General features: G+C 41.3%; 1 protein-coding gene across 1 annotated transcript; it reads right to left on the reverse strand.

Moving 5' to 3' along the window:
• Window positions 1–10951: 10951 nt before the first annotated feature.
• Window positions 10952–19182, reverse strand: etaa1b (ETAA1 activator of ATR kinase b). Its single transcript, XM_072676852.1, has 6 exons — window positions 18896–19182; window positions 17621–17749; window positions 17438–17505; window positions 17252–17358; window positions 14945–16269; window positions 10952–11947 (listed from the first exon to the last, which is right to left on the reverse strand). Exons 1-6 carry the CDS (start codon window positions 19047–19049, stop codon window positions 11823–11825), a joined length of 1908 nt encoding a protein of 635 aa, XP_072532953.1. The 5' UTR covers window positions 19050–19182; the 3' UTR covers window positions 10952–11822.
• Window positions 19183–19578: the final 396 nt, after the last annotated feature.

Consider the following 19578-nt stretch of genomic DNA (forward strand, 5'->3'; position numbering starts at 1 on the left):
GTGTTTCTGTTGATCCTTCCACTGTGGTCTGAACAGATGAGGAGCTGATCCAGAAGCTCTTTTTGAGAAAAGCAAACAGACTGCTAAAGCTGCTGGTGCTCTCAGAACAATGGACTACCCACCCCAGAGTCCAGACCTCAGCATTATTGAATATGTTTTAGAATACTTGGATGATTCAGAAACTTCTAACACTGATCACTGGAGGTTGAAGGTGTGCGATATTGACAAAAAAATTATCTGTCGATATTTTCCGGGATTCTGCAATAATTAGACGATACTTTATACCATTTAAAATGTGTTTGTAAAAGTCTAGCATTGCGCTAGCTTGTTCTACTTATTTATTTACTTAAAACTGAATAATTCAAGTAAAATGAATACAGAAACAGTGCAAGTGTTACTGACATTACACAACTTTTTATTTTTTCACATTAAATTGTAATTTAATATGAATGTACTATATTTATATTACATTATATTTATATTTCATGTTATTTATTGTCATTTTAAAAGGTTTTAAGTTTTATCATTTTACTTTGTGTTTTAAACATCTTAACAAATTCAAGATCTATTTCACTTTCACTGTAAATTACGTGACTGCACTGTTTCTTATAGAAGTATACAGGGGTCACACTCTGCACATTTTGTCACCTCTCTACACTTCTAGAAGAAACAGTGCAGTCACATAATCTGATGATGTCTCTCTGTCAGAATAAGTGTCTGCACACAAGTAGAAATCTCAGAAACTACCCACTGAGCTCACAGAATTCCACTGTCACAGATTACGGCCCAACAGGTCCTTGGCTGGTTTCAGCTTGTAGTGAGCAGCGGACTCCCGAAGTTTTTATATTTTCATATTCAGCACGGAGGTAAGTTCAAAGATTGTTGTCTTCAGTTGCAACCGATTTTCAACATGGTTTGCAGAAGGCAGTGTTTTGGGAAACATCTGTGCTTTCAAAGCAAAACCATGAGCCAGGTCTAGCAGCTAAATCTGACGACGTAGACTGGCAGGGTGTTGTGTTTTGTCTCCTAGCGCAGTTTGTTTTCTCATTTTTAACTCCAGTCATTCCTAGGCGGAACGCTAGTTTGTGTTGCAGAGAACTTGTAGGCTATGCTAGTGAGCTGCATGCACTCTTCAAGAAAAAAGTACACTCTTGTGCACTTTTGAAGGTTCTTCAATTTGAAACTGTGGAGGAACCTCTTAAGATACTTTAAGAAACCTTCAAGAAAAGGTTTCTAGATGAAAAATGTTCATTAAAGGTTCCTCAGAGAGGTTCCTCCACTGTTTCAAACTGAAGAACCCCTGAATGTTCCTCAAGGAATGTAAACTTACAACAGTGTAGCTTTCTGCAGAAAGTAATGGAAATTTTGGAAGCCGTGATAAAGGGAAAAGATGGACTCATATTATGTCAATTGAGACTTCTGTGTCATTTTGTCCAGATGCAGCAAATTGCAGAACTTAGTACATCATAGCTGAAGGTTGGTCTTGGACTTTTGCAGAGCACCATATCAAAACTGTTGATGTTTGTTTTTAGTTCTATTTGATTGTATCTTTTAATATATTCTGCTTTTCAGTCTGTCTCAGCATGGACAGACACGCTTATGCGTGTGTGTGTGTGTGGGAGGGTGGTTGTGGGTGCATGCACACATACATAGCCCCTTGCTAAGGTTACCACCGGCAGATTTTTAATCTACATGTAAGATGTGGCCTCGCGTGTGTTGTGTCTACTCAGCAGTATGTGGCGGAGTGTGATTTGGTGCACTGGGCCGCATCGTATTGATTGGACGTGTCGTGGTGGGGAGTAGGCAGACGACACACTGGTGACTTTGTTGTAGATGCAGCGGGGTGAGTGGTAAGTGTCAGGCTTGGCGTGATGGCCAATCATCAATCACGTGCTGTCAGACTCGCTCCCTCTCCACACACCTCCTTTTTTCCACCTCAATGATCACTCTTTGTTTAAATCGCACAGTAAGGCTCCTGCTACCCCGCACGAACAAGCCCCGAGTTGTTTGCAGGTGCTATGCTTCACAGCTGTCAATTAAAAGGGCCTGTCATTTCCATAACAGCCATGGGCTATGTTAAACGCGACGCATTAGCTTCTACATAACAGTAACGTATGTGGGCTAGATGACACATAGAGAAAAAGCTACGTTTCGAGAGCTTGTGTGATCGCAAATGTACATGATTATATGATTAGATGTTGATATGTGGGTGACTGGAACTGCTGACATGCCTGCAAACTATCTTGTTTGATGTATTTGTCAGCTCAGATGATCTGATACAGTGTACAGTAATACAGTGTACAGTGATACAGTAATTGTACACTGTTTCAGAATATTTCCAAAAGGTAAAGACTTTACCAAGAGTTTACCACATCTCATATGACAATTATTTACCAGGGCTTTATTGCGAATCTAACCAAAATATCAAATGTCCCAGGCATTTAGCGGACGCTGCTATCCAGAGCGACTTACAAAAGTGCTTCAGTGTTTACTCAAAAAATACCCTTATCTAGTTTGTATAGACTAGGATTTAAAAGATACCGCTAAGCTTAGATACTACTACACACAAAAGTCAGTATGGAGACCATAATACTCAACACTACACTTCGCCCAAGTACTCTTGCCATTCGGACACCCTGGGGAGGTTTGTTCCACCACATCAGAGCCAGGACAGAAGAGAGTCTGGATGCTTGTCTTCCGTGGATCTTAAAAGATGGCGGGTCAAGCCGAGCCATCCTTTGAATCTTGAAGGGCTCTTGGTACTGACTGGCTTTTGAGCAGTCTTGGCTTTGTAGGCCAGCGTCAGGGTTTTGAATCTGATGTGGGCAGCAGCTACAGAAAGCCAGTAAAGAGAACGCAGCAGAGGAGTTACATGATTGAACTAAGGGAGAACAGCCAGACGGGAGTTGCAGTAGTCAAGTCTTGAAGTGACAATAGACTGACCAAGCACCTGAGCGGCCCCTCTAGAGAGAAAGGGTCGAATTCTCTGGATATTGAATAGGAGAAATCAGAATGACTGAGTCAGATTTGCAACATGGCTTTGTGCTTCTGTAGATGGAGTGACCAGTGAGTTCACAAAGGAGACAGCAAATAGATAGAAGTGCTAATACACTGTATAACACTACTGCTTTTATTACTCTTGATGTGCAGTGCTCCCATAACTCTGGGTTGGTGAGACTCTCCGGAGTAGAAAACTTGTGGGGGGGGGGGGGAAGACTTGTAGAAAGTCTTATGGGATAGAAAGACTTGTGGGGGCATTCCAGTTGACCATTTCTACTGGGAACTCTGGAAATTCAACATCCCGGTTCAAATGGAAAGCAGCATATGAGTGGAAGTATGGATTTTGCTTCATCCATGCTAATAGCATGCTAACAGTCATGTGTACTGTAATGATGACGTCACATGAAAGTAAGTCATCTACGAAACTACGCTGTTATATAACAACACCAGCTACTCAGACTGTCTCTACTACTTCCAGAGAAACTTAGCTAACCTGATTTGCCCAAACCTGCGGGTTTATTTTGGAGTATTTGTACAGATTGTAACAGATTCTGGAGGTAAAAAATAGACCAGTTTAAATGGCACACATGTTTTAATGGCACACATGTTTAAACGGCGTTACTTTTACAAAGTCCTGTATGATTTTAGCATGCTACACAAAAAATGACCACCAACACGCGTCTCCTGAACGTATATCCAGAGTAACAGAGTTTCTGTATGGGGTATTAAAGTGTCAATTTAATAATGCCTCATAAAGCGTTTTACTGTCCTTGAATTATACCTTTACTACTTGTCGGGAAATGACACATTATAAATCACACCCCCCACTTTCAGCATTAACTCAGAGTACTTGTGCTTGCTTATATCACTGTAGAATAATAAATTCCAGGTCCTCGGTTTTTTTTTTCGTTTTTTTTCTTCCTCTCTGTTTTGCTCCCGTCTCCTAGAACTGGTAACTGGAACTGGTAATTTATAACCCACATTAGAGCACTGAAGGTCCGAGACTACAAGCCACAATCTCACTCCAGCACCAGGACTTTCTTTTCTTTTTTCCTTCTTTCACAGAAAAAAATAAAAAAACACTTACACATTTACAAGTGCAGCAGAGTGACCTGCGCTATGAGCATAAACGTCCTATAGCTTTCAAACCCTCCTCTACAAATGATCCTTCTGGTCTTCTGAGGGCAGCTCTCAGGAGGACTTGAGAAACATCAAGTAATTTCAGGGGTGGAAAAAAAGAGAAGTTTCTAATTGAGCTTGTGCACATTTGCATCTCCGAGCCCCTTTGTTTGTTTGTTGCTGCGTTATTTGCATGTGCCAACAGCTTGTGTAATTTGACTGGGGACTCCCAATTTGCCTGTAAGGCCGTGATCCAGGTTGGCACGTATTTTCTTCCCCCCTCGCTCTTTCTTTCTTTTTGTTTTTTTTTTTCCTGTTGGGTAGCTCTCTGGTCTCGTCAACGGAGAGCCAAGCCCGTCTCCTCTCCTCGCTCTCTCCCTCTCTCTGCTCCACTGCTGATCTCATCTCCATATATGAGCTGTTCTACACTCCTCCTGCCTGCCAGGATTAATTAGCCATATCCAGGTAAGGAAACTTCTGACAAAGTGCCAAGAGCAATAAACATTGATCATAGTCACAGACTTTTTACTGGCTTACTGGATGAAGGGAAGATAGTGGTGGAGGTGGAGGTGGTGTGTGTGTGTGTGTGGGGGGGGGGGGGGGGGTTTGAATGCAGGCTTGTGTAAATGTGATAGAGAGAGAATATGTGGTTGCATTTGCACTCAGAAGCATGCTTAACCGAGGATGATCATGTGTTGAGAGTTTGTAACAACTCCTTTTCGCCATTGTTCTTTCCTTTCCAGGTGTTATTGTGCAATGGGAAGAAAGAAAGCACTCTTCAAACTTTTAGAGACCCCTGGGTGCATCCACAGTTCTCCCACTTAAATAATATACTGTAGTTACTGAATAATATGTTTTTAAGAAGGTAATCTCATCCCTTCTTCAAACCCAAATAACTAACCCTGCATATAGCTTATTCTTCCCCTAATAAAAGGCAGGGTTTGGTTACACAAACACAGAGCAAAAAATGACAAAACCAGAGCACCATGAAGCTACTAAACAAAAATAATATAGCCTGTCCTACTTGCAAAAGTGAGTGTGTGGAGGAGGAGGAGGACAAGGGGGGTGGAAGAAAAGGCCAAGCAGAGTAATGGAAGCCAGATGAGCTGACAGTAACGGATCCTGCCATTAGCTGCAGAGGGAGTGAAGGGGGGGTCAAGGGCAGGGCACCAAGAAGAACCCCCTCTCGCCCCCCCCCCTCCCAGAGGAGGTGCTGTCCAGGTGGGATGGGGAATGTCTGGTTTGTGTATAGAGGCTCAGTCACGTGACTTGACTAGAAGGAAGTGGGGCCAAGTGGGCCTGGCTAGTCCTAATGGCCAAACTGTTTAAATCCCCTGATGTAAATTCTTTTAATGGCTCTTATCTTTTACATCATGGCTCTCGTCATTAAGCTTGACCAACCACAGAGTTAAAGATGACCAGAGGAGCAGCCAGAAGGGTAGAGGAACCCCTAACTTTCTTTCATATGACTGGCTGGTCTAAATGCTTGTATCCATTCATCTGGGATCTGCAGGTATCTGCAGTTTGACTAGTTGCACCTGGTCCTTCCTGCATTGGTAGCTTGCTAGCCACCTCTTTCACATGCAGCAACTCTTACGAATCCAGCCATGACTGTCACTGCAGCAAATGAGAGAACGCATTTCCTGTTTTTTATATTATGATTCCTCTCACTATTCATATTTACTACAATCTCTGAATATTACACTTTTTGGTTAGTCTCACTGATGAGTTGGAGTAAACGGAGCCTAGCTACTAGCTGCTAGTAAAGGTTAGCTTTACAAAATAGAAGAAGGAGAAGAAAAAACACTCAATCACCATTTGTGTGACACACACAGGAATTTGACCTCCGCCTTTAACCCATCCTTTCATTGAACACACACATTCACACACACTGGTGAGCACACGTGCCCGAAGCTGTGAGCAGCCCTTGGCTGGGGCCAGTTGTGGGTTAGGTGCCCTACTCAAGGGCCCTTCAGTCGTGTTCTGTGGGTTCAGGAGATCAAACAGGTGACCTTCCAGTTACAAGACGGCTTCTAAAAAGGGGGGTCTGCACCATTTAAGGTGGTGAGATAGTGAACAAAATGTAAACCTCAGCCTTATTAAACTGTGTACTATGTGCCTTTTTGGTATGCAGGGGTGTGCATAAAATTTGCTTGTGTCATTGGCTCAGATTTTGAAGCATTATTGACATGCATGTCTAGTAGTAGATGTACAACTGAATAAATCCCTAGAAATGAACAGGAGCTGGATCTGTAATAATTTCAAGGGGAAAGGGGGAGATGCAGGAGAGGCTCTGTGAACTGGGGAATCCCTGACCTCAGTGCATGGGCCTGCATTTTACTGCATTTTTCATGGTGGGTACAAGTGTGTCTGTGTGTGTGTGTGTGTGTGTGAGAGAGAGAGAGAGAGAGATAGAGATAGAGAGCGCACCGCAAGCACCGACAGCTGGGATTCCAATCCTGGGCTGCTTTATGCAGTCTTGCAACACATAATGAAGTGTGCTACTACTCAACATGAGCCAACTTTTATACACACACTGCCTCGCTTTTAGCATTATCATCGGTCTGTATACACACACACACACACACACACATATGCATCCACACCACCACCACCAATCAAAACCAAATGTGTGCTGTGCAGTGCATTCTTTGATGAGCCATGTCAGTAAAGTTCATTTAGTGGCATTATAATCAACCCCCCCAATTCAGTTACGATACGGATGACTCCAAAGCCTGCTAGTGGCAGCACTCCATAGTTTTGTCACGTAACTTTGAAGGATAGTTTAAAAAAAATTACCTCAGCCTAAACCTGTCAGCACACCATTACAGCCCCCACCACCATATTATGTGATGCAAAGTGGGGGAAAAAAAGGCAAAATCGTCAGAGCAAGAAGGTGTTGGCAGATGTAGACTTGAGGAATGCAGCTCAGAGGTTGTGTGCTGGAGAAAGTGCATTGTATTAAAAGAGAAAGAAAGTTTAGTCTGTGGGTTCTTATCAGCAGGCCTAATAGACCCGAATGAGGGAACATCTAGATGGGAGATCAGATAAAGAAGAAAAGGGCGGATGGGGGAGGGCAAGGAGACATAAGCTATGAAGGTTACAGTCAAGAAAAGCAATGTGTTATGCCAAAAAGCTGGGTAAGCAGAATGCAGTATTCAATTCTGAAAAGAAAACAAGACACTGAATCTAAAAAATCAGTGGGATGTAACTAGCATGACCGTGCTAGTGTAGCAATAGAGCTTTACAGGACAGGTCTTTGATTATTCCTTGTTTTATTTTTTTTAACAGTTTCTTCTGCTTTTTGATAGCCAACTACGAACGTTTGAAATAAACATCACTCAATGATTTCTAATTAAAAAAACAGTCCTTTTATGGCGTTGATTATGTATGCACTCACTAGCTGCCTCAGTAGAGAAGGCCTCAACAATGGCTGCCATTAAGCACAGTATAAACCCACCATACATGTTTGACGATTTCTTTTTTAGCTTGTTTACACTTAAAGACCTGATACTGTCCCCTAAATAATGAGCACAAACCAAGCCAAGAATGTCATTACACAGCAATATAACTGAGAAACCTTGCAATTCGCTTCAGAAGTAGCTTTTGTTGAAGATAACGCTAATTTCCACTAGCCTGGTAATAGAATCAAGCTAAGGGTAGTGAATTTAGAAATTTGAGGGAAAAAAAAGTTTAGTCTGGTGGTTCTCATCAGCAGGGGAGAAGAAAATAAATATATTTATTTACCCCCCCCCCCTCCCAATTTCCACCCAGTAGCTAGCGCTACTCCATCACATGGTCCTATCAGTGCTTGTGCTTCTAGCATGTGCTTCCTCCAAACCACATAAAGCACCACTGCTTCTGAGTGCTAACTGCCAGTTCTGTTACTTAAGCGTATTAATGGATGCCCGCATTGGCTAGCATAATGCTATGTAATGGGGGAGAGGGAGGGCCATCCTACCTACCCAGAGAGAGTGAGGCCAGTTGTGCTATCTAGGACTCCCGGCCCTAGATAGCTGTGACATCACTGGGGATTAAACCGTCAATCTCCTGATGATAGGGCCAGCGTTAAGCCAGCTACTAAGCCTTTTTTTGGATGATGCTGATGTTTTTTAGTAGCTAAATCAAAATGTTGGCCTGTTTTTGTATTTGTTTTATGATGGTTCAGCAATGTTCATGTGTACTACACTCCAAAATGCAGCAGTAAATGACATTAGTGAAGATGTTTTCTCCATTAAAACATTCCACTAAAAGCAAACACACACACACACACACAAAGAGCATGGATCAGTGTGGACTTTTTTTTTCTTGTCTTTTTTTGGAGGGTTTAGAGTGTGCATTAGCCCATTCATACCTGGGGGCCTATGAATAGAGCCCTCAGGTAAGCCTTGTTGAAACAAATCTAAGCTGCTAATGACACACACTGTGAAAATATTCACAGTTCATTTAGCTTGATGACAACTACAGCCCCCCTCTGCCCCCTCACCCGACTGTTTTCTGTATTAGTCATGCTTTTTGGGCCACTAACCAGCAGTGGGCAATGCTGTGGAAACAACAGCCTCTTCCAACGAGGCTTAAAGCATGGGAAAGCTATTGCTCCAGTCTGTTTGTGAGATGTTATCTCAGGCAGCTGCGTTCAATACTGGAGAAAAGCTCATCTGATGAGGTGGAGAGAAAGTCTGCATGACAATGTGCGCATCACCACTGCCATAAAAAATCTTACCAGCAATTTAACAGAAGGAGAAAATGTACTGTAAGATTTTTTAACGGAGTTATTTCTAAGGAGATTAAATACAAGATAATGAAAAATAATAAAAATGCAACTTTACAGAACAAGGAAGAATCTCTTTCAGAGACTGAACCTTTTCTGCAAGTTCATTCATCCTGAAATTCGTAAAAAGAACAACTGCAACTTTCCTATTATGTCAAAACATAAAAAATGGCAAACCAAAGCAGCCAAAGCGGCCCTCATCAGATTTTCATCTTGAGAGAGGAGAAAGATTAATCTCCACTCTCGCTTCAGATCTAAAACTATATTAGCTGTAGGCGTTTCTGTGCAGTTTTCTCTTATGTATACACTATATGGACAAAAGTATTGGGACACCTGCTCATTTATTGTTTCTTCTTAATCAGAGGACATTAAAAAAAAGTCTTACTTTTGTTGGAGTTACTGTCTATTCTGTCCAGAAAAGACTTTCTACTAGATTTTGGAGCATTGCTGTGAGGCTTTGATTGCATTTAGTGAAAAGAGCATTAATGAGGTCAGAGATGATGGATGATCGGAACGACACCTCATTCCAAACTCCCCAACTCATCCCAATAGTATTGGATGGAGCAGCATATTCATTCCAGAGAACACAGTTCCACTGCTCCACAGCTCAATGCTGGAGGACTTTATACCCCTTTAGCCCACGCTTGGCTTTATGCATGGTTCTATTCTATTGTTAATACTTCTTTACAGGGACGAGACGAGCTATGTGTGTGTACATTTGCACATCTGTGTCAGCAATGGGTGCAACTTCCAGTAGCTAAATACATTCATAAGAAGGGGTGTCCACAAACATTTGGACAAATGGACAAGTGTCGTTTCCTAATAGCAAAAGAGAACTAGCACTTTTTGGCTGTTTTAAATGGAAAGTAACCAAATGAAAGGGTGGTCTGTACGGTTCTGTAGGTTACATTTTAGTTTTTTCCCATATTTAGAGCACTGATAACACTGCAGTGGAATTTAATACCTCTCACACATTCAATTTTCACAAAGAGCAAAGTGGTAACTCTGACCTTACTGACTTTAATATTTCCTCTCTATTTTGTGACTGAACACGGCACCAAGCAAAAAACAAGCTGCAACCTCCTAAGCGATCCCACTCTCCAAATAAGGTGATCTTTTCCAACACTGCGCTGATTAGGCCGTTCTCCTGCGTCTGAGACATACCAGGAAGAACGAAGAAACGTAAATGAGCTCTGGCACTAGTGTACGCTAATTTGCCATAATTACTACAGCTTGATATCGGGGTATGCTGATGCTGCTGCAGATGATCACTCCTGCTCTACAAAGCTGACTTTGTATGGCGCTCGGCCATCGCAATGATCAGTAATTGCTCCCTAGTTTTCAGTCAAAAAAAAAGAAAAAAGGAAGCTTAAGCGCCTATTACACTGTCCACCGGCAGCTTGATAACGCCACATTAGTGAAAATCCTTCACCAACTTCTATATTGTGGCAACTCAACACCTGTTGGGCCCAGCGTTTTCATCATCTGCTTGGAATAAATTGTAGTCATCATCATAACCATAATCACAGTAATAAAAAAGCCTTCATCCTCATGCCAAATTACTGTGCCATTTGATTTACAGTAATTGAGCAGGAGGAGGGAGAGAGAGGCAGCACTGTGCAAGGAGATCTTGACTCATGGAGCGCAAACACACACACACACACACACACACACACACACACACACACACACACACACACACACACACACCTGTGTGCCTTACACCTGAGAATGGCAAGGCCTAGATCGAAGCGATATACAGACATTCCCTTGGGCAAACAATGACTAACATTGTGGCGGCTATAATGCACCAGGTGTGCAGGATCTGGAGAGAGGTTTTTGTTTGCCCCCTTATTAACAGTAAAAAAGGAAAATCCTTAATTTTCAAAAATGAAATCTTAAGGCCATTACATCAAATTACAATATGCCAATGTGCTAGGAGACCTCATATGAAATATAATCAATGTTCAGCTTAAAAAAAAAAAAAAAAAAAAAAAATATATATATATATATATATATATATATATATATATATATATATATATAATAAAGGCAAACTGCTGCAAGTCCAGAATGTTTATTTTATGAACTTTAATAGAGGCGAAACCACCGTTTTTTTTTTTTTTTTTTACAGTAATTTATTAGTTATTCTTTTTAAACCTTCTGGTTACATTTAAATGACTCAAAAAAACAAGAAAACTATAGACATACCCAAAAAAAACAAAAAAAAAAACAAGGACATTTCTGATCTGGAGTTTTAACACAAACTGACCGTCTCTGACAGCCTGCAGACTGCATCTTTTTTGAAAATAAGCTCTCATTTGCGAGCAACTTTCTAACAGATCACATTATCAATACTTATCAGGTATTGGATCAGGAGAGGACATATTAAATACTGACGATTTGCACAGGAGACCTACTATTCTATTCTACCTGCACAAGCAACTAGCAGCATGACACAGGTTTAGTATTCAGTATTCAGATCAGAGGAACAGACTTAAATATTTACTGCCATTCGTGGCAGAATCGGGAACAACGGATTACTGCAATGATGTGCATTCTCTTGCAAGGCACTTTTAACTGAGAATGACAGTTGGAAAAAGAACTACCTGATTAAACCTGATAGGAGCATTTTAGTTCCATTATTCTTGAGAAATGTTTGGACTGAAAACGATACCGAACGTACGCTTTGTCCCTTCAATAAGGCTAATTAGTGTTTTGATATTAGAAACATAACTTATCAGCATGTAGAAACTGGGAAATGACAGTAAACAGAGTGTAGCAGCTTGATCGAGAAGTTCTATAAAAGCATTTGCTCTTTGTGTTGGCAAATAAACATCTGTCAGACAGAATCAATGACCTAAAGCTGGTCCATTACACTTCAGCAGCCCTATACCACTCATTCTGAGAAGTTGGATTCCGCCATGATGGTCTATGTTGGGGCCCCAGGCTTTTGGCTAGCTTGCAGTCGTGATCGTCTCCTTGCTATAGCCTCCTGTTTCTTCTTCTCTATTTCAGCGGCAGTGCACTTCACAACAGGCTGGGCTGCAACAAACACTGCACACACAAAACAACATCGTCAATCAGAGGTGGCAATATTAGTTATTGGCAATAGAAGTTATTGTAAATAATTTTATAACAATACACTATTCTGAGTAGATCGTAGGCATCCTCACTACTTCTAGCCAAGTGTATAGTAACTGTATTAAATGTCAGTCAATTCTGTGATTATTAGATTTGACTTATTTGACTGTTTTCATTGTTGGTTTTCCTCGTTACTTTTTTCATTCTTGCAACCGCTGAATTCATTTTCCTGGTTATATTGGCCTATTTTGAAGTGTCAATACTATTTTTCCTGAGGTATTTTGTATATTACATTAAAAACAAAGGAACAAAACAAAAAACAACAAAATACCAAACATCATGATCCAAGTACTAATATTGAAACTGAGGCCCAAAGCTCTAATGCTGCCATATTACTATGGCCTAGGGGTCACAAGTTCGAATATCGTGCTATGCCGCTTTGCCATCAGTGCCAGGAGTCAGAAAGAGCACAATTGGCTATGCTCTCTCCCCTCATCACACCATCAGTCTGAAACTGAAAACAATCTAATGTTTTTTTCTTAAAAGACTAAGCCATTCCTAATTAAAGCTCTTAACTTAAGATGAGCATCTAAATATAGACTTTTTAGAAGGCCATGATGTTCATCTAAAGGCCGTTAGCAAGATGCCCTTGCTGTATCGGGCAGAACTGAAACTTTAGAAGTGGGCTCAACCACAAGACTATAAACTGCGGGACAACAAGTATTCTGATTGACGTTTTTCACCACTTCTTCCAAGTATGGCCAGCATATGCCTATTTTCTGCACAGCGTGCAGTCGTATACAGGCCAGCAAATATTTATCCTTAAAGATTCGACGCACGAGGACTGGTTGTGGTGTTTAAGAAAGACACAGTGAAATTAGATAATATTTAGTGGATTCATCTGTGGGAACCCCCAGTGGGCTCCCTCTCATGGTCATCATAGCTGAATGTGAATCAGACACTGCTGACACAGTCATATTATGGTTATGTAATAATATAAGAGTTCTGTTTAATGTATATAATATAATAGTTATGTTTAATCATTAATATTAGGTTTTAGTAATTAATAATTTAATAATTAATATTTGACTGACATTTTTACAGTCATTCATTAGGACTGGGAGTTTTTAGGTTTATCTTAGCCACGCTGTGGTAAATTACTTAACACCATGTCTACAAATATTTGGATATTTTTGAAAATTGTGAAAAACAGTTTCTCTTTTAATACCCTGTAGTGTTTCTGAGCATCTCTACATGTACTCAGGTTCACAAAAACAGCTCTAAATTGCTTGTGTGATCATGCAATGCCAGAAGGGGAGTCCTAAAACCTTACAAAGTGTTTTTAACTTTTCAAGAAGCAGTCGAATGGCCAAAACAGCAACAAAGATGCTCTCACTGTGGTGAAACAGCAGGCCTAAATAAAAATAAATAAATAAATAAAAAGTAGGTGATGCAACTATCTTTACACTCCTGAGGCAGCGAGGTCCCCTCCAACATGTGAGCATTACATGCTCTGCCAGCATAATGAAAGAGTAAACCCAATAATCCCAACTACTAAGACAACTGTATTAACTGTGAGATGTTCATATATTATATATATAAATATATAAAACAGTCCACACAAGAACACCCTGAAAAGCAGGGGGGGGGGGCATATTAAAAAAATATGAACAACACAAAAAATACTTGTGGATACATGTGGACGGGACCTGAGTGGTTTCAGTACAGATTTGTTACAGGACTGGATCAGACATTCAATCCAGCATCTTCTGCTGATTTTTTTTTTTTGATACCCTGATACTAATAATCCTCCATACCAGGGTGTCATTTCTAATTTTGATATATACAGTCCTATGCAACAGTTATGCACCCCTGGTTAAATTACATATGTTATAGATTTCTGGAAAAAAAAAACAGGTCCTCTACAGAGACAAACACATGTGCATTCAAATCATATTACAGCTTGTTTGCTTAAGTTAACATTTAGAAATGTTTCAATATGTTAAATTCAGAAAATAAATAGAAGTAGTGTCTGAAGTGTTCAGATGCCAAAATGCCATATTTACGTTTCCTGTTGATTTAATGTAATTTAGTTTTCACACCTATGGTTGGTTTGCTCTGGTCCGAATCAGTTAACGAGCTTGTAAACTTTGAGAGTTTTCCCCTTGGTTTGCTTTGTGTTCACATGTTCTCCACTTATTGGTCAGACCTGCCTGTGGCCAGGGGCAAGAAAGTAAATATAGATAGGAGATCCTGTGTTCTGGACTAGTGCATACTTTTGTGCAATGTAACATGAAGTGACAGCAGAGATGGCACTTGTTCATAGTTGTAGTGATTATCTGGGCATTATCTCAGGTTAAATGCTAAGCACACCTTGCTAAGAGAGCAGTTTAGCTCGAAATTGTGGAGTACACCTAATAGGTGGGTTGGACTGAGGTACGATAACACGCTCCAGAGTTTGTTTGGGACTGGACTGAGACTATCTCCTCTTAAGGGTCTTGGTGCGGTTGTTTTGGTCAGCATTCCAGTGCAATAACTATATTCACACCTGCCCACATGAACTGCACCAAGAGTGAAATGTGGACTAAAGTGGACAACAAAAAAAAAAAAGTAGGTGTGAAAACGCCTTTGGAAAAATCAACAAATCTAGACAGAGGTCCTAACATTTGCATAAGACTGCCCTGTGTGTTTTGACAGTGCCTTTAGATATGGTTATATTTTTTTCTTCTATCACCCACACTTATTAATAGGCATCTGATTTAAACTTTAAAAAACAATAAGGAAAGAAAAAGACTAATATCTAATATTCCCATTTGGTCCCATGAATGAAGAACAACCAGCCTCTCATCGGACTGAGAGGGAGTCAGAATGAGAAATGGCTAATGGGTTAAGCAAACTTCCTTATTACAGTAATCCCCAGTAGGAGTGATCAGTAATGAAATTTTGGTGCTAATGCAGAACAAAGCTTACCTTTGTTACTCAGTGCCACTGGATCAGACTGATGTCTCTTGAATGTGGAATGGTGGGAGTTGGAGGAATTTTCTGCAGATGGGCTACGCATGGTGGCTTCCTGTGAAGCGCCCCTGGTCCACTGGGGGTGGTTAAGCACATCTCTAGAGGCATTCTTCACCTGGGTAAATTGGTACTGCCTGTGTTGAGGATTGTGACTCATTTGTGTGGTTTCATGCAAGTTCTGTTTGCTTCCATAGGAGCTTGAAGCACCTGGTATCGAATGTGAGCGGCCAAAAACACGTGCAGTCTGTCTGTGCTCTCCGAGCTGGCCTGGTTCAACAGTTTTGATGGTAGCACTGATATTTGAAGAACAAGTTGCATCGGCTGATGAAGGTGCTTTAGGGGGGCAACCCCTGGGTTTGCTGGATGTGATTATGGTACTGTTGTTCTGCTTTTGCTGCTCCTGACTGGATGAGATTCGCTCCACGTCATCGCAGGCCTGGTACAGCAGATCGTCATCATCTCCATCACCCCAAACTGAATCCAATGTCTTAAAGTCCTTCCCTGATGCCCCTGCTGAATTGCCTGATTGTTTGGCTCCTACACCTCCACTGCCTTCAGTGCCTCTCTTTGTTCCACCACAGTTGACGGCTGTAACAACCTGCTGCCACTTACATGATGTTTGTGCCTGTGCCTGGCGGTCTCGAAAGTTCTCTGTTTTGGCCGGACCAGGGCTGGTTTTAAGCAGCTGTTGGCCAGTTCCAGTGTTAACAGGGCCATTTAGTCGTGGCCCTAAAGTGCTCAGATTTGATCTCGTCTGTCGAGAACTGTTCATTGGTTTTGAGCTCAGAAGCTCTGGGTTTTGAGTCATCTCCAGCACAAAAGAGTCATTCAGAAGGTCGTCATTCTCCCAGTCATCATAGAAGTCTGCTTTTGGTACTTTAGTAGCATCTTCAAGGATGTTCTGGCTGTCTGCAAAGTCTGGTCTCTTTGTACTGGGTGCTGCTAATTCAGTACTGCTCTCCTGTGAGCAGGTTACTGATGGAGGACTTAGCCTGCCGCTCACATGCTGGGTGGGCCCATCAAAAAGAGCATGCAGCTCCTCTTCATGGCTTAGCTTTTCAGACTTCACTAGAACTGAAGCATGAGCTCCAGATGAAGGTTCGGTGTCCTCTAACAGTATGTGGCTGGCAGAAGATTTGTCCAGCTTCTTTAATCCCTCTGCATTTCTAGTTTCACTGTCACGCTGTCTCTCCCGGTGCCTCTCTTCATCCTGGCGGGTCATGTTTATGTCGAACTGCTTAGCAAGTTTCATGAGGTCCTCAACATTGTTGCTTTGCCGGCTTGATGGAGAAAAAAAAAAAAAGGGGGGGGGGGGGGGTAGTCAGTTGCTAGTTCACCTACTTTGTACCTATTTTATCAGAAACATCAACCATATAGATGCACAGCTTCTGTCTACACAAATACAAAGGAACATCCATAAGAACAAAAAAAATAAAATAATAATAATAAAGTCATGGGAGAGCTAGTCACTGGTATCAGACACTGATACCAGTGCACACTAACAGCTGTGCCTATCGTGTTATTACACCTTTCAGGCATACAGTGAGACCACATCATCTGTCTTGAGTGTCAGGATTGTATCTGGATGATGCCAAATAATGCCAAGTGTGAACACACCCAAGACTCCCAAGAAGATTTAAACCAGATGCAAAATCAATTTACATTATAGCAGTGTAAATGCATCTGTCTTTCCAAGACACATCCAACAACCAAAACTCCCAATACAACAGAAACACCAGTAATTTAACCGCTCAACAAATCTTCCGTCCCACACAGTCTGTCTAACCGGAGACAAATTTGACTACCAAGTGTAAACACATGTGGCTAAAATCAATGCAATCCAGATAAAAGTCACATGAAGTGACCAGGTATAAACAGGGTTACAGTCTTGAAGACCTACCATTCTGCAGGGTTCAGATCCAGCACATGTGTCTCAAATATTTAGACGCTCCTGAATCGCTTTGTTACCTGGATCAGGTTTGTTAGGTAGCGTTAGGAACTATGGCTACTTGTTTCAGTATTTTAATTTAGTATTTAAACAATTTGTGATAGTACTCTTAATCCTGAGATGCGTACCAGGCACAGTTTAATACACTCATGCCAGCACAACACAATACTAACCAACTAGTTTTCTGAGAGACCAGTTTCCTATTGAGTACTTAATAAACTGGCATTTGTATTATTACATTTGCAGTAAACATACAGCAGTTTTGCAATTTGCAATTTCTGCAACTCTAATGATTGTGATGACAGTTTACTCACCGCGCTGAGATCCTCCGAACTCGGGGTTGCAGGATCTCTGGAGTGCAGGGCACAGCACTGTCTCCAATCCACTGAAGCACCAAATCTCTGTCCACAGGTTTCTCATCCTGTGACATCAAGTAATGCAGTTGTATACCAGTGTTGAAGACACTATGAATTGCAGCCATTCTCACAATTACTACTTACATTCGGTGCAATCCTGTTGACAATGTCCGATATCTCCACATATCTGGTACTTTCTCCTGCTCCTTTTCCTTTGAAGAAGTTCATTAACCATTGTCATTATGTATGATGTAGAGTATTTCACAGTGAGTACTTCATAGGCCATTCACAAAAAGAGCCCAGGTAGACATTCAGTGCCTTACATACCGTTGCACATTGGTTGTGGCGATGAAGCATCCCAGATGATGTCCTGCAGAGCTTCAGCCTCGCTGGGTGAATCTCCAGTGCTGCTGCCATTAAATCTGATCCTCGATTGATGTTTTGGAGTTTCAAAGTCTAACAATGTAAAACAAAGTGATAGCATGTCTAAACAAAGTCTACTGCATTTAGTAACACACATAAAACTGGATTTCATTCCTGTAACCGTCATCACCTGTATTAAGGGCACATTAAATTCCTTTAAATAATAAAGGAATAGATTAAAAAAAATACAAAACAGCACACACAGACACTTGCAAGTAACAGCATTGATCACTTTAGGATCTGGGTTAGGGGCAGTGGTGGCTCAGCAGGTAGAGCACTGGGCTATTGATGGCAGGGTTGTGGGTTTGATACCCAGGCATTGCTGCCTACCGCTCCGGGCACGGTGTGTGTGCTAAAGGCGGAGGCCAAATTTTATCTGTGTCCAACTTAAATGGTAAATATAGCTGTCTTGCCTTGTAAGACTTATTTTCTACTCAATAGACTGAATTACATTTTATTTCAGAGGAAAAAAGGACATGATATTTTATCTTTTACCAATCAGGGCTGGGTTAAGATGATCTTAACACTAAGATTAAGCTAAACCAGACAAGTTAATACACATTTTAATGTTTGTCTTTCTTATTGCATCCAACCAAATTCATATTAGTCTGATTACTATATTACTATGCTAATTTATCATTATGCTAGGACTGGTGCATTAGGTCAGTCACTACCTCGGTCACTTTAACTGTATTTGTTATAAACATACTTTTACTTCTATATACTTGATAATGACTTAATATCGATGAATGTTGCCTTCACTTAGGCATATTCAGAGTACTCACAATTAAATAACAGCATGAGTTCTGTGTCCAAAAGCAGAGACGTTTAACTAAACGTTGACCCCCCCCCTGACTGTGCTGGACACCAGTCCCTCAGCACTGGATGAACTGTTTTATGCCAGGACTCGAGAGGAAATCCCACCTTTGTCTAGTCGTCCTCCAGTAAGGAGAGTAACACGTACTCTGCAGAGTGGACTCTGTTAATCTAGTAAACACACACGGACCTTATGATCGTGTAGCGGTTAAAAGACCACAGTAATGCTGTTGGTCGTGGGTTTCATGGAGGCACCGCGGACTTTGCTGTGTTTTTCTGGATCGTGCTAACGCAGTCTGCCAACCTGCTGGATCATTTCCACCAACAGAATCTCGTTCAAACTGGGTTTTACACCTTTCTTACCTGTTCGATAATACAGTGAGGTGCCTAACAGCGGAGACTGAGGCCGTTTTCGCCCTTTGTTGTATTTCTTGGCTTTGAATTTGTCCTGGGAAAGTTTGGATACTCGACTCCATGTCGCTTTGGTGTCATCTCTTGTAGTTCTCCTGTCTGTCATGCTTATACACCACAGATATACATCATACAGTGCTTCTGTTTAGCACCTGACTCGCTCACTTTGCTTATATTTGAGGTATATTTGAGTTTTTAGTCAGAAATCCGGCTTTGTTGTGCCATGAACATCCTCTCACTGCGCCGCCATGTTTTTTTTCGTGCGTCTGACGAGTGCACGTTACTGATTGGATCAGAGCTCTCCGGGCTGATCTCGTGAGATCTCGCGAGATGTGTGATTTAAACAGCCGATGAGAGACTTTGAGAAACTGCGGTCTGATCCACGTTCGTCTGCTGTTTCCAACGCATTAAACACCACCTCCATGAAAACCAGAGAAATAAACATACAGCGAGTTTTATTCATTATTCTTTTTCAATACCTCTATACCAGTGGTCTTTTCCGCAAAGCTAGGATCCGACCCTTATCCTCCCACCTGATCCTTCAGAAGTACTCGACTGGCTTAATGGTGTGTTAGAACCGGGTTGCAGTTGAAATCAGCAGGAGATGCTATTCTGGTTTATAGCTTTTTAATGTC

This window comes from Salminus brasiliensis, chromosome 4, assembly GCF_030463535.1.
Source record: "Salminus brasiliensis chromosome 4, fSalBra1.hap2, whole genome shotgun sequence".
NCBI lineage: Eukaryota > Metazoa > Chordata > Actinopteri > Characiformes > Bryconidae > Salminus > Salminus brasiliensis.